The 16,999-nt window shown below is 30.8% G+C and overlaps 1 protein-coding gene across 1 annotated transcript in view; it reads left to right on the top strand.

Annotated features, from left to right (window-relative positions):
• Window positions 1-16,999, top strand: part of LOC125067363 (lachesin-like) — an 87,621-nt gene that overhangs the window by 51,437 nt on the left and 19,185 nt on the right. The window contains exon 5 of the mRNA XM_047675915.1: window positions 163-352. Coding sequence (XP_047531871.1) covers window positions 163-352 — 190 coding nt within the window. The remainder of the gene's footprint in view (window positions 1-162; window positions 353-16,999) is intronic.

Below are 16,999 nucleotides of genomic sequence, written 5' to 3'. Positions count from 1 at the left end.
TGTATGGACACAATATAAAGCCTTAATAATAATTATTCGTTCGAGAATACGAAGCTATTTTAATTAATATTTATTTTAAAGCTGTCTGTTATAAATACTCAGCCTTGAAATTATGTCAACTAAAATAAAATTACAAGTTAAGAAATAAATGTTTTCTTTCAGATGGGTCACTTATCCGTTGTAATTCCTCCGGATATTGTGGACTCGGTAACAGAAGGCAGTTCAGCAAGAGAAGGAGGCATCATTCGTTTGATTTGCAGCGCCATTGGCGTTCCACCGCCTACCGTCTTGTGGCGCAGGGAGAGCAATCGCCCGATTGTCTTCAGACATGATGGTGGCAGAGAGAAGAAAGGTAAAGTTGATTTTATACTATTGTGTATTCATTGCGTTGATATCGTGGCTAGCTTGAAAAGTGATCAGGGCCAGGCTGCTAGAAAGTTATAAGTGTGTCGTGAAATTATCAGTAACATTCCGAAGTTCGGAAGTTGGCGGTGTTAATGGATTATTAGTTTGAGAGAATGAAGAGTGCACTTGTATTCGGCAAAGAGTCACAAAGACAGCTTTAGCAGTACACTGCAATATAGACTTTATTTTTCGAATAATCTAGTCATAGATCATAATGCCGCGGACATAAGTACAAAATTATCGTAAAAAAACACTAGATTTTACATACGCCAATATTGTGTATTCAATTTATCCTTAGCTTGGCAATGAAGGAAAACAGTTAGGGGAAGTCTGTATGAGTCTGACACGACCCCAACTTTTAGTGAAGCAGCGTGTTTGAAGGCTTAGATGCTTTTATCAGTACACTTTGATGCTTCTATAAGTACAGCAACTTTAAACTGTAAATGAAAAACATTTTAAAAAACATAAGAAATAACGTCATTAAAATACGTATATTAAGTTAAGTGGGTATTATAGAATATTTTGCATTTGAAACCACCTAATACACTTACCTTAACAATTTTAGAAATGCTTGAGCGATCAACGTCACATTAAGCAAGCTTCGAGAAACGCCTTGTAAAATTATGACAACGGCATCTCATCAGCATACTGTATATACCATTTATTGAGTCTAGGCAATATTTCAATAAAACTTTTTGTTAGACTACATTATCAAAATGAACACTTTATTCTTAATATTTTTGCACAAGTTTTAAATTTACCACGGTTCACAGATTATAAAATGGATACCATGTGTCCACAGACTAAGTGCGCTGTGTCTTGGAAGAGCAATAGCGCCATAATGGCAGAAATCTTAAACTTATACATTTTCAAAGATACATATGATCTACTTTATAAATTTATTTATTCAAAACCATTATTAAAATAAATTCACGTGTAATATTTGTATGTAGTTTATTAGACTATATTTTACTCCGTGCAAGCTCGTCTGGGAAGGTTACACCAATTTATATACGTTTATTCTACCGCCAAGCAGTAATGCAACCTGTTTAAGAATTAATGAGCCAGTATAACTACAGACACGAGGGACATAACATATTAGATCCCAAGGTTGGTGACATTATGTAAAGAAAAATTAAAATTTTTTGACGAGATAAATATCTATAGGCATTCGTGAGTACTTACACTCAGGTAGTTCATCCACCTACGCATATGCTATATAAAAATATTACAATTAATATAATTTAAATTTTTAGATAAATAGAGCCATTTAGGATTAGGATAGGATAGGATTATATTTTGTATCGTTTCCAATAATATAAAATAAAACATTTGAAGTAACATACAGTAAATGTTTTATGTTGGACTAAGATTTGCTCTAGTTCTTTTTACTTTTGAGGAGAGGCTTAGAGCGCATTCCAAAAAGCTCCTCCGATGTGGATGCAATGCAACATGCAAGTTCTCTCACCAAGTTTTCCTTCACAGTCGAGTACTCGATGAATTATAAATCTACCATTAAAATTCACATAATAAAACTTCGTGGGCGTTATTAATAATAATTTCACGGGCAGTAGTTTTAGGTAGTTATTATTCACAACCGAAAATGTAACTGCTCGCAATAATTTAAAATAAAATATAATTTATCTTTCATAAACGTCGACTATCGAGTTTTTTTTTAATACAGAATACATCTTAACGGCGATAAGTATTAACGTTCCGCTGCAAAAATTAAAATTGCGAGTATTTCAACCGTAAACGGGATCTAATTGAAATGTAAAAGTTCTACCTCCAGCGAACTCATTTCATTACACCGTTCGCCGTACCTATAGTTCACATTTGTGGAAGGTTGTTATCGTTTATGGCTGTATTTTGTTATTTCTACGTTGCTTCTAAAGATTTTTGAGATACTTCTTATGAGCTTATGATATTTAAGACTTATTTTAACTTACTAAGCTAATTAGTGAACGTGGCTTTTAATAAAGTTTATCTTTATAACCAGCTACCTGTCCTGTTTTCGCACGCGTACAATTAGAGTCTACATAAGAGGTTTATATCGTACTAAATATTATGAATTCTATGAGCTAAACTCCAAGGCGGCATGATCATCCCCGTTAAGTATCAGTCTCTAAATTTCCCCCTGTGGGGCTAAGGTCTCCTCTTCCATTGCGAGCGAGCGAACGAACGAAAGAAAGAAGGAAAGAGAGAGAGAAAGAAAGAAAGAAAGAAAGAAAGAAAGAAAGAGAGAGAGAGAGGGAGAGAAAAAGAAAGGAAGAAAGCAAGAATATACCACTTAATTTACAAAAAAAACACCACAAAAAAGGAAAGAAAATTTTGAAAAGGTTTCCTCACGATGCTTTCTCGTACTCGACGCTAATCGAGTTCGAGATTATTTACAAACACAATTTAAGCTTATGAAAATTCAGTGGTGCTTGCCTGGGTTACATGTTTGAACCCTCAATCATGGCTTAATATTCAGGTTTTCTAGCCTCTGTGGCCATCTCGGCTCTTTTATCAATCCGTGCATTGGTGGCAACTGCATTAAACTACCGACTGATTATATTTAATTAAAGGCGGGGCACTCTGTTTTATAATAATTATTAAAAAATATATATTATTCTATTTTCTATTCTAATATGAATGTGTCATTAGTCGGAACGTATGGATTATTATATTGTAGAATACCTTAATACAAACAATCATTACTGAGTTCAAGACATGATAAATGATTGTTAACGCACACTCATTTACTCGATCTTATCCAAAGCCATGAAAAAGTTAATGAGAAACTTGTATGTAACTTGTGATGAAACACGTCGTGTCTGACTTTACGAAATAATTGATAGGAATACTTCGCCCGGCCACATGCCACCTTAAGAAAATGTCCTATTTTTCTAAAAATTAATTGTCACCGTTTATTTATTTTAAACGTTTGTATAATTATACGTGTCTAACTTTTATATATCCGTCTAATATGTTTAGATTATATATATTCTTTTTGGATGTTTTCTTTGATATGTATACTTTTTAGAGTATAATGGGAGTATAAATGTTAAATAAATTACAAAATAAAAATCTTGCTAAGAAACTACTATTATTAATATATTTTCTTGTATTTGTTTCTAAGTAGATATATACCTAAGGTATGAGGCGCTTATAAAAACTTTCAATAGGCACCGGAAAAACTTCCTTACTTTAATTCGGCTTATTATTTTATCAGACTGAAGTTACCATTAAATTCGAATAAATATTGTTCTTTGAAAAAATATAGTAATTGTATTTAAAATTAAATTATTCTTATTATAATATTTCTACTTTCTTTCAATACACAGATATTATATTCTAGATCGTTAATGTTCTATCACCTGTGAATGCAAAAGTATCAAACGTAGAGAAAATCGTAACAAAAGGAGCCAGTAACAATTTGTTCCGTTACACAATGACGGCGCAACTCCCGCTAACTTATAGGTTGAAAAATATTACGTATTTTTCCTGCCTTGTTTACAGTTCGAATTGTTTGAAAATGACATTTGAAACTTATAAAATGGATTTTAGTATAGACGTACGTTGTTTTTAATTTGAAGATTGTTCGGAGAAATTTATGTCCCTTAAGTTCTTTTAATTCCAGTCATTTGTTTATCGTTTGATATTCGTTCTTTGTTATATTTCAATAAATAAAAAACAGCTTTACATTCATTTTACTTAACAGTAAAAGATCTTATGTTCAATTATCTTACAATTATTTTAACTTTCTAGGAAGTATACTGTTTGTTTAAATATGATATCGTTTGGCGGACGCGCAAATAGGCCACCTGATGGTAAGTGGTCACCACCGCCCTTAGACAATGACGTTGTAAGAAATATTAACCATTCCTTACATCACCAATGCGCCACCAACCTTGGGAACTAAGATGTTATGTCCCTTGTGCCTGTGATTACACTGGCTCACTCGCCCTTCAAACCGGAATACAACAATACTGAGTACTGCTGTTTGGCGGTAAAATATATATATATTTATATATGATGAGTAGGTGGTAGTGGTGGCTTGCACAAAGCCCTACCATCAAGTTAATTACGAATAAACTGATTATCTTAACGTCTTTTTATATATTAGTATATTTTTTTATGGAACAAGCTTGTATTTTTAATGGAAATGGGAATTATAATATTATGAGTTAATGGGAATTGTCTATCAAATATTATGTGGGTAGAAATAAAAAAAACAATACACGCTGATTTCTACGCTTCTGAATAAATAATTAATCGTTTATTATGTACGTCGAACTCTGAGTGATGTTTACGTGTAACCATGTACGGCCAAAAATAATAATAATAATATTATAGTAAACATGAATCCCAGCTATATTTTCATTTGTACAATTTCAATAACAATAACTACTTGCTTTTTAAAAATCACGTTGCAGCTCATAAATTTAAACGTTCAGTTCCATTGTTTTACTAGTTACTCAGTTTGGACTGGAATTTTCAATTCAACCCCTTTATTACTGCATATTTTGAAAATAGTTGTTCAGCAAATGCTCACTTTTAAACTTCCAAGAGGAATTAACACAAGCGTCCTAGTGTGATGTGAACAATATAAATATTCAAAAATCATCCTTTGTACTTATTTAAATTTTTTGTATCTAAATATATTTACTTACGCTCTGGTATTAATATGGTTTTAACATTGAACTGAAATCGAAGAGTGCCGGTTCGATTCTCTCTTGGTCTACCTCGTTGATTTAAGGTTTTGATTTATAACGCCATAGAATCCGAGACTCTTATATTATAATTCAAAGCCTACAAAAGTTAGCTGGTTTATCAGACAACCATTCTCATTTAGAAGTTGTCAGTATTTACACTTCCATGCCTTGGAGATCGTCTGAACTCTCCGGCCATGTCAATCAACATTCCGTCAAATTATGACAGCGCGGAAACAAAGATTGCACCTATATTTGAGCATACGATTAATTGTGCTCCAAAATCTTTCAGTTCCATTTGCGTAGCTTCCGTCGAGACTGTTTACGTGGCCAAATTAATTAATTAATTCTTCTCTCGATGCGTTTCGTGCTCTGTGTTGAAAAGAGGTGATAAAATCTGCATTAATCGGATAAAATTCGTGCAGCAACGTGGTTAAAAAAGTCTACTTCTTTGCCAAAGTGGGAACTATAAGCTGGTACTTAAATGAATCTGCTTCGTATTCCATAACGAAATAGAAAACATATTGTCTGCAGAAACCGCATAAAGAATGGAAGGTATTTATGTCAAGTTGTCAACACGTTCCGCCTTTTTCCCTTGTAGTTCACAGTGAAAGCGTTTTATTTAAAATGTTTTATTCAATGAGTTTTACATACAAGACCATCATTCAATATGTGACTAATAACATGATCTGTACTAATATTATAAATGACAAAGTAACTCTGTCTGTTTTACGACCAAATTAATGAACCAAATTTGATGAAGCAAACTTGAACTCCAACTCCAAGAACTTGATCTACTTTTTATGCCTATCAGCTGACGACAAAACTCTATATCGCGAGCAAAGCCGAGGGCGACAACAAGTTAATCATAATTTCAAAAAAAAAAACATTCCAAGATATTTTAATATCATTTTTATATGGATATAAACTCATATCACTTCAAATCTTACCTACTTTTTATTACAGTATAATTTATTTATAATAATTAATATCAATTTCATCAGACTATTTCAATAATTGAAATATAATTAAAAAATATATATCGAAGAAGTTTAATTGTGTCTTCCTGTAAATGTTGTTCAAACCTATAAATAACTTATTCATACAAATTTATACTTATAAATTTATCGTTAATGTATATCAATAAAATAAATAAACAGAGCCATCGAAAACATCGCTTGTTTTAATACCGGCGTGTAATTGTTTTAAAAGTTTAAAGGTAAAACGGTTTCTTTTTATAGAATATAAATTAATTTGCCTTAAGCTTGTGATGCGAACTATAATGGTTACAGGTAAAACCAACGAAGTGCATTACAAACACACATCCTCGTAGAGTTTTGTAAATATACTTAGCCTGTGTAGTTAGCACTTAGGTGGTCATATTATATACAACTTAGATTATGTAATCTGCTAACAAGAGGAAAGGAATTGTGGTCTAGACTTAAAGAACTCATGCATTTCTACACATTTCCTAAAATAATTACAATTTAGATCTTTGGTTATTTTTTATTGTTGTCGATAAATATAACGTAGAAATTGCATTTTCCCACAGCCCGCCCACCTGAAGCTAAAAAATTGATTTCAAGTGTGTTTTCTGATTTGGTTGATTTAATAAGTAATGAAAATTTAATATTTAAATTTTTGCTTGCAATTGGTAAGATGCAAAAGTCTCTAACGTTTGTAACGTTGAGAGGGAAAATGGGATATCTCGTACGCTTCGCTTGTTCAACGCACCTCGCGACCGACTATCCTAAATTGCGCTTTACGCTACACGCGAAGATCTGGCGATTTTATTCTAGTACAGCGATTTGAATAAGCACAAGATATATTTATAAATATTTTAGTAGTTTTCGTTTAATTTACAAACGTTTTAAAGGCAATACTAATTTCTTATTTATATCTATTAATTATTATAATAGAAGGTCAATAATTGTTCCCACCAGCAATTCAATAAAAATAAAGATATTATTATTGTTTTGTCAAAAGTTAAATATAATTAATAAACTGACGGAATAAATAATTTATTCCCAAATAATTTCTTACGCGAACATTTTATTTATTTCATGTTAAAATTATTATTGCTTCAATTATCATGACCTGAATACAAATTAATCTCCGTTAAGAAGATTACTCTTCCAAGAGAACTAATCCCTCAACAGTGGAAGTTACAAACTTCACTTTGAAACTATATTCATTTTTCTAGCAACCCTGCCACTTTTATCGCACAAACTTGTACTTATATTTACTATTAATTAAGAAGTTTGTTTTTCACTAAAGCGTATCTAACTAGATTAGTATTTTCGTTTTAAATCACGAATGATTCAAATGATGTCATTTGCATTTTTATTTTAACACGTTTAATAATATTGTCGTGAGCTAATGAATATTTGCTTGTTAGCGGTGGCTGTTTCGTTCGTCAGTCAAAGCAAACTTTTAAGATAGATAATCGCTACCAACGCGAATAATAAAGTGTTTTTCCCGGAATTTGCGTTTATATAATTGTTCTGAAATATTTAAAAAAAAAGATTAACATGATATCTGATGACAACCATGATACCATGTTAATATAAATGTAATAAATCACCAGACCTTACTAACTTGTTACGTTTTAAAAAGTTATCATTAACGTTTTTGGTCTAAGATCATTAGTTCTGGAGTACCAAATAAAATTTACCTCTTTATAATATTGTTAAAGATTTCACGTTATATACTTCATTTTTGACAGGAACATAAAATTCAACCTTATCGTTCAATAGATACAATTAAAAGCGGGAGAAAAGTAGATAAATATTGTATATGATATTGCCTATATAATATACATATATAATAAAATTTGTATGCTGAAACGAGCTTCGAAATAGCCCAGGTATATTTGAATATTTCCTATTCTACCATTATAGCCCCTTAATTGAGGGAGATCACAGACTGTATAACTTGACGCTGCTATTGTTAATAGGTAGCGGAACGTAGCCATAAATGTCAATCAATCGAGCAAACTGTTTGTAGCAGGTATGAAAATTCTAGCAAATAAAAAAATAAATATAAAGTACATAGATTTAAAATACCTTTAGAAAAATTATCAACATATAATGCATATTAAAGATATATAAAACAATTTTTTATTCACAATTCACGTATCATTAATTTAATGAAAGATTAGATTTGGTCTCTAAAAATTTAACATCCAGACAATCTGTTTTCTTATGTAGGATGCGATATATTTACTCTGACGTCCTCCTCGCGACCCAATACGCGGGACAAATAATAGTGCACAACTCTGTGCGCAAACACAAGTGCGCTCTATTATTCTTCACCAACTTGACTAGCGTATCTTATTATTTCTTAATTCATTTATACTAAACATGAATTTAAATCCTTAATGCAGAACACTTAACCATATGAGACATTTACGTTGTCACTTTGTTTTTTTTGTATACAACGATTATTATTTACTAGTCGGGTCGCCCGCGAAACTTCGCGCTTATTAAAATGATTTTTTCGAAATTGCCATGCCATATAAAACCTTGTTTAAATTATTTCTTAATCGACTTCAAAAAAAGGAGGTTATCAGTTCGACATGTATGTATGTAACATTGATGATCCATTTGGGCTTCCAAGCACGTATGCTTTATTTTCTAAGTGTATGTTTATATGTATATTTGTATGGTTATCCACGAATTTATCGAAAACTAAAAGTCGTATCTAGATGATCATTTTTAATTTAAATTAAGTACACTTCAACTTAGGGAACGGTGTATGCTTCATTAAAATTGATCCAGTAGTTTCAGAGATATGTGTAAATTACTCGAAGAAACAATAGGTAGTTGTATAGTTATTATTTTTTTGTTATTCCATAAAGTTGATGTAAAAGTCCAAAAGAGTGTGTTTGGTACTACTACTACTTTACGAACTACTGAACAGATAAATATGAAATGTTGTACTCCTTGTCCCAAAATTCCGGCATTAAAAAAAAATAAATCGAGTGAAGCCTGAAGAATAAATCCGTTTTTGAATTTTGTTTGCCTTTCCGTAGGTCCTAATTTTTTTTTATTTTTGGATTACTAGCTGTTTCTTATTTTGAAGTCGGTTTATTTTTTTTATAAATTATTATAATTTTTTTGTCAAATAGTAAACATTAGTTCAGTTAGAATTGGAGTTTGTCGATAACAATTTAGTACCACTCTCTAACCGGCCAGCAACTTTTTTGCGCTCTCCATAATTAATTAAGAATGCTCTTTCTTTTTATGCATATCTCCGGCTACCGATTTTTTAACGTGCAGCTATCGACCCACTATCACTATGTATTACACGTATGTTACTCAAATAAATAATTCAAAATTATTTGAAAAGAAAGGTATGTTGAAATATCAAATCACATTAAGAACATTCTAAGTGTCACACGAACATATAATGGTAAATAATAAAGGGAGTTAGTGACTGTTTTTCGTGGTACGCTTTCATCACTGTTGTTTGAGTACTTTTACATAAATATTTATGGCACTTACGGGACGAATAGTGAGAACACAGTACGAAGAGAGCACCTGCGGGCGTACGTTGGTACTACTTTTGTATCGTACATCTTCTAATGTCACGTGCATTATTTAAAAAGGTAATAAAACTTATTTTACCCAATGATAAATTCTCAAATCTGTGATTGTACTCTTTATCTATAAATACTCTCAACATTTTGAGACAATGTGCTACAACTCAGGTAACTGATTGTATAATTTGATATATACTTTGACTATCAAAAAATTGACAATTTTAACAGGCTAAGCTTATAAAAACCTTATTTATGATTACGAGGATATCCAATGGAGTGTTTGTATTGTTAACCCTTTATTTCGAGTTTCCCTTTTCCCGAAAGCGTGAATGTCTTTTTTCAATTCAATCTACTTTGCATTGTCCCCGACACTCGCATGAGGCATTACACCTAGCCCATCGCCTGCCTCCCTTGCACTTGGTCCTAAGCACTTTTCTCTCCAATGGATTTTATTTACGCAAGAGAAAGCAAGCTTTAATACATATATCGTTGAAGACAATAAGGCGGCTCTAAACGAGATATAAAAGCTTTGAGTTACTCTTCGTTCCTTTTAGTAGGATTCCTTTGAAATGATTCGAATAATTTGCGGACTTTATAGTCATCGTTGGGTTTTATTTGCGTAATACTTTGTAAAAATTGTAAATAATGATCACAGCGATTCGATTGTACGATCTTAGATCTTATTTATATATTTGTTAAAGAATATTATTCAATCAAATATCGCATCAGTTACTTTCGTATGATTTTTGTTATATATTAATATTGTTATTATTATTCTATTCCAAAAAAATATATTCATATAATAAATACTTTCATTTGATTTAAATTAATAAGTATGCTGCTAACATTTCGATGTATTCGTATTATTAACAACACAATATACAAATTCAAGTAGTTTCCTGTAAGTGTTTTTAAATCCAATCATTCCGATCATTGAAATGTCTGTCTAAAAAGGCAATAAACAAAACAGCACAATATTATTTAAGCACACCCTGTATATTGTGTGTAGAATATAATTTTTGTATGTATTTGTTATTTATAATATTAACAAGTTAAATACAAAAAATGTAACTATAAAAGATTAATCTGATAATATAAGAGATATTCTTTTTGATAACTACAAATTTCATCTCGTTGTTTTTCAAATCCAATATAAAGCATATAAGGAGAGGTAATATAATTTCTCAACTAGGACGGTAATAAAAATATATCTCTTATTTTCTAAACATTATTTCATGAAATGTAATTTATCACTCTTCGTAACTTAAATCGACTTCCACGAACAAGTTTCTGTCAGACTCTTTTACGTCGGGCCGTTCAGGGGGGGACCAAAAGGACAACTGCGCTCTCTCCGCTGAATTTTTATGAATTTTTGTTTGTTTCTTTAAGATTGAACCTAAAGTTACGGTAGCACGGGCAGCGGGAGTAATGGCGAAGTCTCTGTTGATATTGTAAGGGCAATACAGTTTACGAAAAGTTGCTAATGATATTTCATTTTACGAGTAACTCGGCGATTTTACGTTAAAGTAAAGAGTGCCTGTGGCTATTTTAGGTTATTAAAAAAATGTAAATTTATTTTTATAATTATTAAAGTTTATTTGATATCTGTACTTTTTTACTAGGTGATCTGCTTATTTTGTTGGACGTACTACTTATATGACTCAATAAAAATTATTAATAAGTTTTTTTTTTTTCAATATAGTAAAGGAATCAACTTACAAATCTCAAATATAAAAACGTTTTCGTATCATACGTTCTGTGTCCTTAAAGTATATTTATATACAATTTTAAAGCCTTTATATTTTTAGAATATAATATTATATTAAAAATTCATAGAGAGCAGATGTCTATAATATAATATTTAAAATATCTGTCGTAGTGAAAAACGCGAGATCATTAACATGTCTCCGTATCATCCCCTTTTTTATCTCTCGTTTATTGTTATTGTGTACGAGGAAAATAAAAATATCGACTTAATACCAATTTTATCTTTTCATCATCTTCGAGGAATTTTTTTAACTTTTTTTAAATTTAGAGGGTTTGACGATCCTTGTACTACAAACACAATGGTATAAAATTGGATTTTCCGAAACCGGTTGCGTCGTAAAATCTCAAATGTAAAATTGTTTTTCATTTTAAAACATTCAAAATTTACTGAAGTTTCTATCTCAGAATAAATATTAAGTTATTTATTAAGAGCGGTGGTCTGTGTGTGCTTAAAATACTGATAAAAATAATTCCTACTTACACTATGTTTTATTTAAATTTGATACGAAACACACACACTTTTTTACTTATTTGTGCTGTGCAGGGCCACCGGGGAAATTTACTCATAATCAAACGTTTCGCGCCAAATAGTAGTACTAAGTACTGTATGTCGTATTCCGGCTTAAAGGGTCAGTCAGTCAGTGTAATAATGGATTTAACATCTAGTTTCTGATGTTAGTGGAGTATTGTCGATGTAACGTATACTTAATATTTCTTACAGCTCCAATAGGCGATGGTGACCACTTACCATTAGGTGGTCCAATATCATAAAAAAACAAATATGCAAATATTACACATTTAAGCCCGGAGTATTTTAGTCATAGTCTGTATAGTCGCTTTAGCGTGATATAGGAATTACAAAATGATTATAATACTATGTATAAAGTTCTTCTGTGCGTGTGTACTGAACTCCTCTTAAATAGATTAACCGATTTTGAAGATTTTTTTGTTTGTAACTGATATCGTCCAACGATCCTTGATGGTTAAGCTACCTGGCAGGTTTAGCTACGACTGGTAGGATTAAAAAAAAAAAGAACTTAAATTCTTATTTTATCCATACAAAATCAGGACGATGGTCATCTAGTAGTGTTAGTATTATACCTATATTATGAATAAATAAATTAATATCACTCATCGAGCAAAAACTATCAATCGCGTAGTTTTTGCTCGATAAAAAGTTCGCATACTTTTTACACGTCTTATTTTTATTGACGATGTCATAATATTTTTAAATCTGGGACAAATTCGCAAACAACATTTTCAAATTCGCTTAGCTATTTTAGCTTTAAGAATAAATTATAGAATTATGATGAGTAGCTATTCAATATGAACAGTTTCGGATATAAGTTTGCAAACTATAATAAACTGTGCAAAATATCACGCGGTTGCGTTATCCTATTGCCGAATAAAAGAACGACAAACAAAGAAAATAGTAATGCTACTTTCGGTTTAACAATTTTAGTTAGGTTTCTAATGCTTATTTATATAATATGGATTGTAGGAGTTATGGGCCAAGCTGGCAGTAAGTGGTCACTACAACCCATAGACATTGGCGCCGTAAGATATTTTCGCCATTCCTTACATTGCTAATGAGCACCAACTTTAGAAACTATTATTTTACGTCCTTTGGGCCTGTAGTATGCTCGTTTACTTACCCTTCAAATCGGAGCCCAACAACGCTAAGTAGGTATTACTGTTTGGCGGTAAAATATACGATGAGTGGGTGGTGACAACTCAGATGCACTTGTGGACCAAAAGCTACTTTTATTTTAGATAAAATATTTTTTCAAAAAATTATAAGAACACTCGTCTTTACTAAAGTAATGTATTGTTTTTTTTCTTGACATTTCGATAGAGTAAATTCAAGTTATCCTTAAATCTCGCAGATACTCATTCTCTCGTTCCTCCCCCAGGTGTCACATTAGCATCAACATTCCCATACAGTATGCGCATAGAACTCATTATCACGCCGATGCACATATAACGATGTTGTTTAGGCTATAGCCGAACCGCTAAACAAACAATTGCCTAATAATTTCGCTCTGCAAACTGCCACATACCAAATGGAAATTTCACGTAACAGAAGCAACGGATATCATTGGTTGCCTTAATGTAAATGCGGTGTGCGCGATGTATACGTAAATTGTAAATTGCTTGTTTGTTTTGCGTTTGAATACCGCGCTTTTATTTGAACTCGGATTAAATTTGTACCTTTAATTAAACACAAGCGAATAAACTTTTCCATTGTTTTTATTGCTGAGCTATAACAGCATCTAAAATGCACGTTCTGGCTTTCCTTTGACTGAGAAGATAATATTGAAGTTTTTCTCCTGTTAAGTCGTTTCCTTATCTTTTAATAACAATTCACTTTCAATCAGCTACGTAGGCATTTTTTTTGTATCTGTGATATTATTTTTATATAGTAAATATATTAAAGACGTATTGTTTTTTTGACAATTTAATTTTATGATATGAAAATATTCATTTATACTCAATGAGCTATTATAAAATTGATTTTTATTATTATCACATACAGATAAGCAGTATAATTATTGTTGGCCTTAAAATCATTTATTAAAATAAAAAGTGTTGCAGCTGCATTATAGAAAAACATCGTGCAGCAACATACACATCTCGGGTGATTTACACCATATTGCAATTGACTAGCATAATTAAAATAACTCAAAATCCTCATATATGAATTACTTTTACCTTAGCTATATTTTAAACTTTATAATGCTCAAAAGCTATTTTTTTAAATCCAACTTCTGAATCGTTTTTTAAGATAATATATATATAATAGCCAGGAATGGTCATTGTGGGAAATAACCAATTTTATAAGTTAGGTAACGGTGCGAACGTCACCGCAGTAACCATAACGTTTTAGTGCTCGTTTACCCCTCGTTGGAACACTCCGTATTTTTAATAAAAAAACGCAATATAGTTTTCTCGAGACTAGGAATGGTAGTACAATGCCTTGGTATTTTCAATTTTTAAAATTAAATTGCTCTTAACAATTGCTAACGAAGAAGATCGTAGAACGGTTTACGGTTCGAATTATTTCTTCAGAAATTAGGTCGGTCATACCTTTGAAGAGGAAATTTTGTTTGTTTAAGTAAATTGTTGAAATTATATTATTTTTAAAATATTATAATATTTCGCAAAACGTTTTTAGCTTTTGCTTGTAAATCTAATTTAGAAATGTCTTTTAAATTGAGCCCAGAAGATGCTGAGGCATGCATAAAATATGATGATTACGTTAGAGGAAGTCAAATCGTATGTTCACATCAATTATCCTTATTTCGAATATACCTGAAAATAAAAAATATTAAGGTATATTAAAATAAATTTAATAAAATGAATATAAAGACAACAAAGGCACGGGTAACGAATATTTTTTACATTATTATTAATATTTACAATTTTAATATATTTCAATTTAATTACAAAGTTACAATTAATTCACGTTATCTACGCGTGATTGCAATCCATTACAAAGGGTTAGTATACCTCATAAACCGCCTCATATAACCATAAAAATAAATTAGATAAAAGCCAGCAATGAAACTTTACACATTACTTTGTCGGCGTAAAACACGAATTTTCACTAGATTGTCCGATTTAATTAATAGAAATACTCGTAGGAATTGTCTGAGCTCATTAACCTTAAAACAACTAGCTTGTAATATGTTATGTGTAACTGTTTAGTTGGCTTACTTACGCGAATCCTTATAGTTATTTTGAGCTGAAGATCTTAACGTAAAATATTATAAATGATAAAATAGTCAAATGTTACTGACTTCTTTCATTGCTTAATAGTATTTGTAAAGTTCGTAATTATTAAGAAATAGGATATAGTTTTACTACGTGACAAAAAGTTTATATAATTAAACGCATCAATATACCTATACAATAAATGACTTAGACCAATCAACAAACCAAGGTATCAACCAATCAGCGTCAACAGAACAAGCGATGTTGTATTTTAAATACGATACGTTACACGTCATAGTATAAAACTACCAGGGGATTTAGTTAAATATAAAAAAAGATTTTCTTTTTTACAAAAAACGTCAATTATGATTATCATCGTTATCATTTTCTTGTCCATAAACCATTTTTGGAGCCACAGACACGTCGTTTTATCTATAATCTATCAACTTTGTCTCTAATCTATCCTCTTACCTTGAATCACTTTTGTTCATTTCACACATTTATTTATATTTTTCATACTTCCTCTATACTAACAAACTCAAAATATACCCCAGAAAACGATAATAATATGTCAGAAAATGTTATGCGACTTTTACTAATAAGCATTTATTACATTTAATTTATACGTTATTGACGCATCAAAATAGCGTACCACCGTAAGTCATCTTAAACATTTTAGGAATGATACATGAAGTAAGTTTTTATAGAGTAGTACTGCTGTCTAATAATTTATAGTAAATATTCAAATAAAAATAATTTTATTTAAAAAAAAAGTAAATACATTAAATATATAAGTATATTTGAAGTATGTTGAGTATATATTCCCAAATGGGCCACAAAATTCGTTCGTTCTTTTCGTAAAATCCGTTCTTAATTAAACACACCAAGTAATTTAAACTCAAGCAAAGATTTCATTATTCCTTAAAGTTCAAGATTTTATATTCAATTTTAAATGGCACCTTAAATGTATATTATAACATTCATTGTTAAATAAACCATCCAAATCGTTTGAGAATCGGCAAAGAAGAAAAGTTACTCTGTCGAAGGCTGGCACAGCGTAATCGGGTAAACAAACAATATCAAGAAACACGACCGATATGCGTTATAAAATACCATAAGAAAATATTCACAACCACATCACAAACGAGTAAATAGCAAGCAAGCTTACGACATGACAGATGTTTACTTAAGTCCTGCCATATGTTTGATAAAACGATTATTTTATAGATTTATACAAATCAATATTCTTATTAATAAATTAAAATTAAATAAATAAATTAAAAATAAATAAAATATAAAAGCCTTTTTATTCCATGCAAAATCTACAGTTATAAAGTTTTTTTCTTATTTAAGTTATATAAAAATATTTTTTTGAATATTTAAGTAAAAAAAATATGAAGATGTTTAAATATATAAACAATAAATTTGATTTAATAGGTAAGGTGTATCTTCTTGGAAATTTTTGTGTTTGCATGGACCCCTCTTAGGTGAAGGCCTCCTCCAAGGCTTTCCATTTGTCTCTGTTCTTTGCTGTTATTAGACAGTTTGTTCCTGCGATCTTTTTTATGTCGTCCTCCCATCTTGTATAAGGTCTCCCCTCTCTCCGCTTGACTGTTGGGTCCATCCATGTAGTGACATTTATTGTCTATCTCTCGTCAAAATATTATTAATATATACACTCAAATTTATTAACAGGCAAAGTTAAAATATTCACGGTAATTTTGTATCGAATAGAAGTATTTATAATTCACAATAGGTTAACGGCTAAAAGGTGTAAAAAATATTTCTATCAAAAAACAGTTTGTAGTCCCATTATTGAGCTCAACTTACTCTTTTTTTCTTTGGAAAGAAAATTGCGGTTGATAGAAACAAG

Source organism: Vanessa atalanta, chromosome 11, assembly GCF_905147765.1.
Source record: "Vanessa atalanta chromosome 11, ilVanAtal1.2, whole genome shotgun sequence".
Lineage (NCBI taxonomy): Eukaryota > Metazoa > Arthropoda > Insecta > Lepidoptera > Nymphalidae > Vanessa > Vanessa atalanta.
The sequence above is the reverse complement of the archived record's forward strand: the minus strand, read 5'-3'. Positions and strand labels throughout refer to the sequence as shown.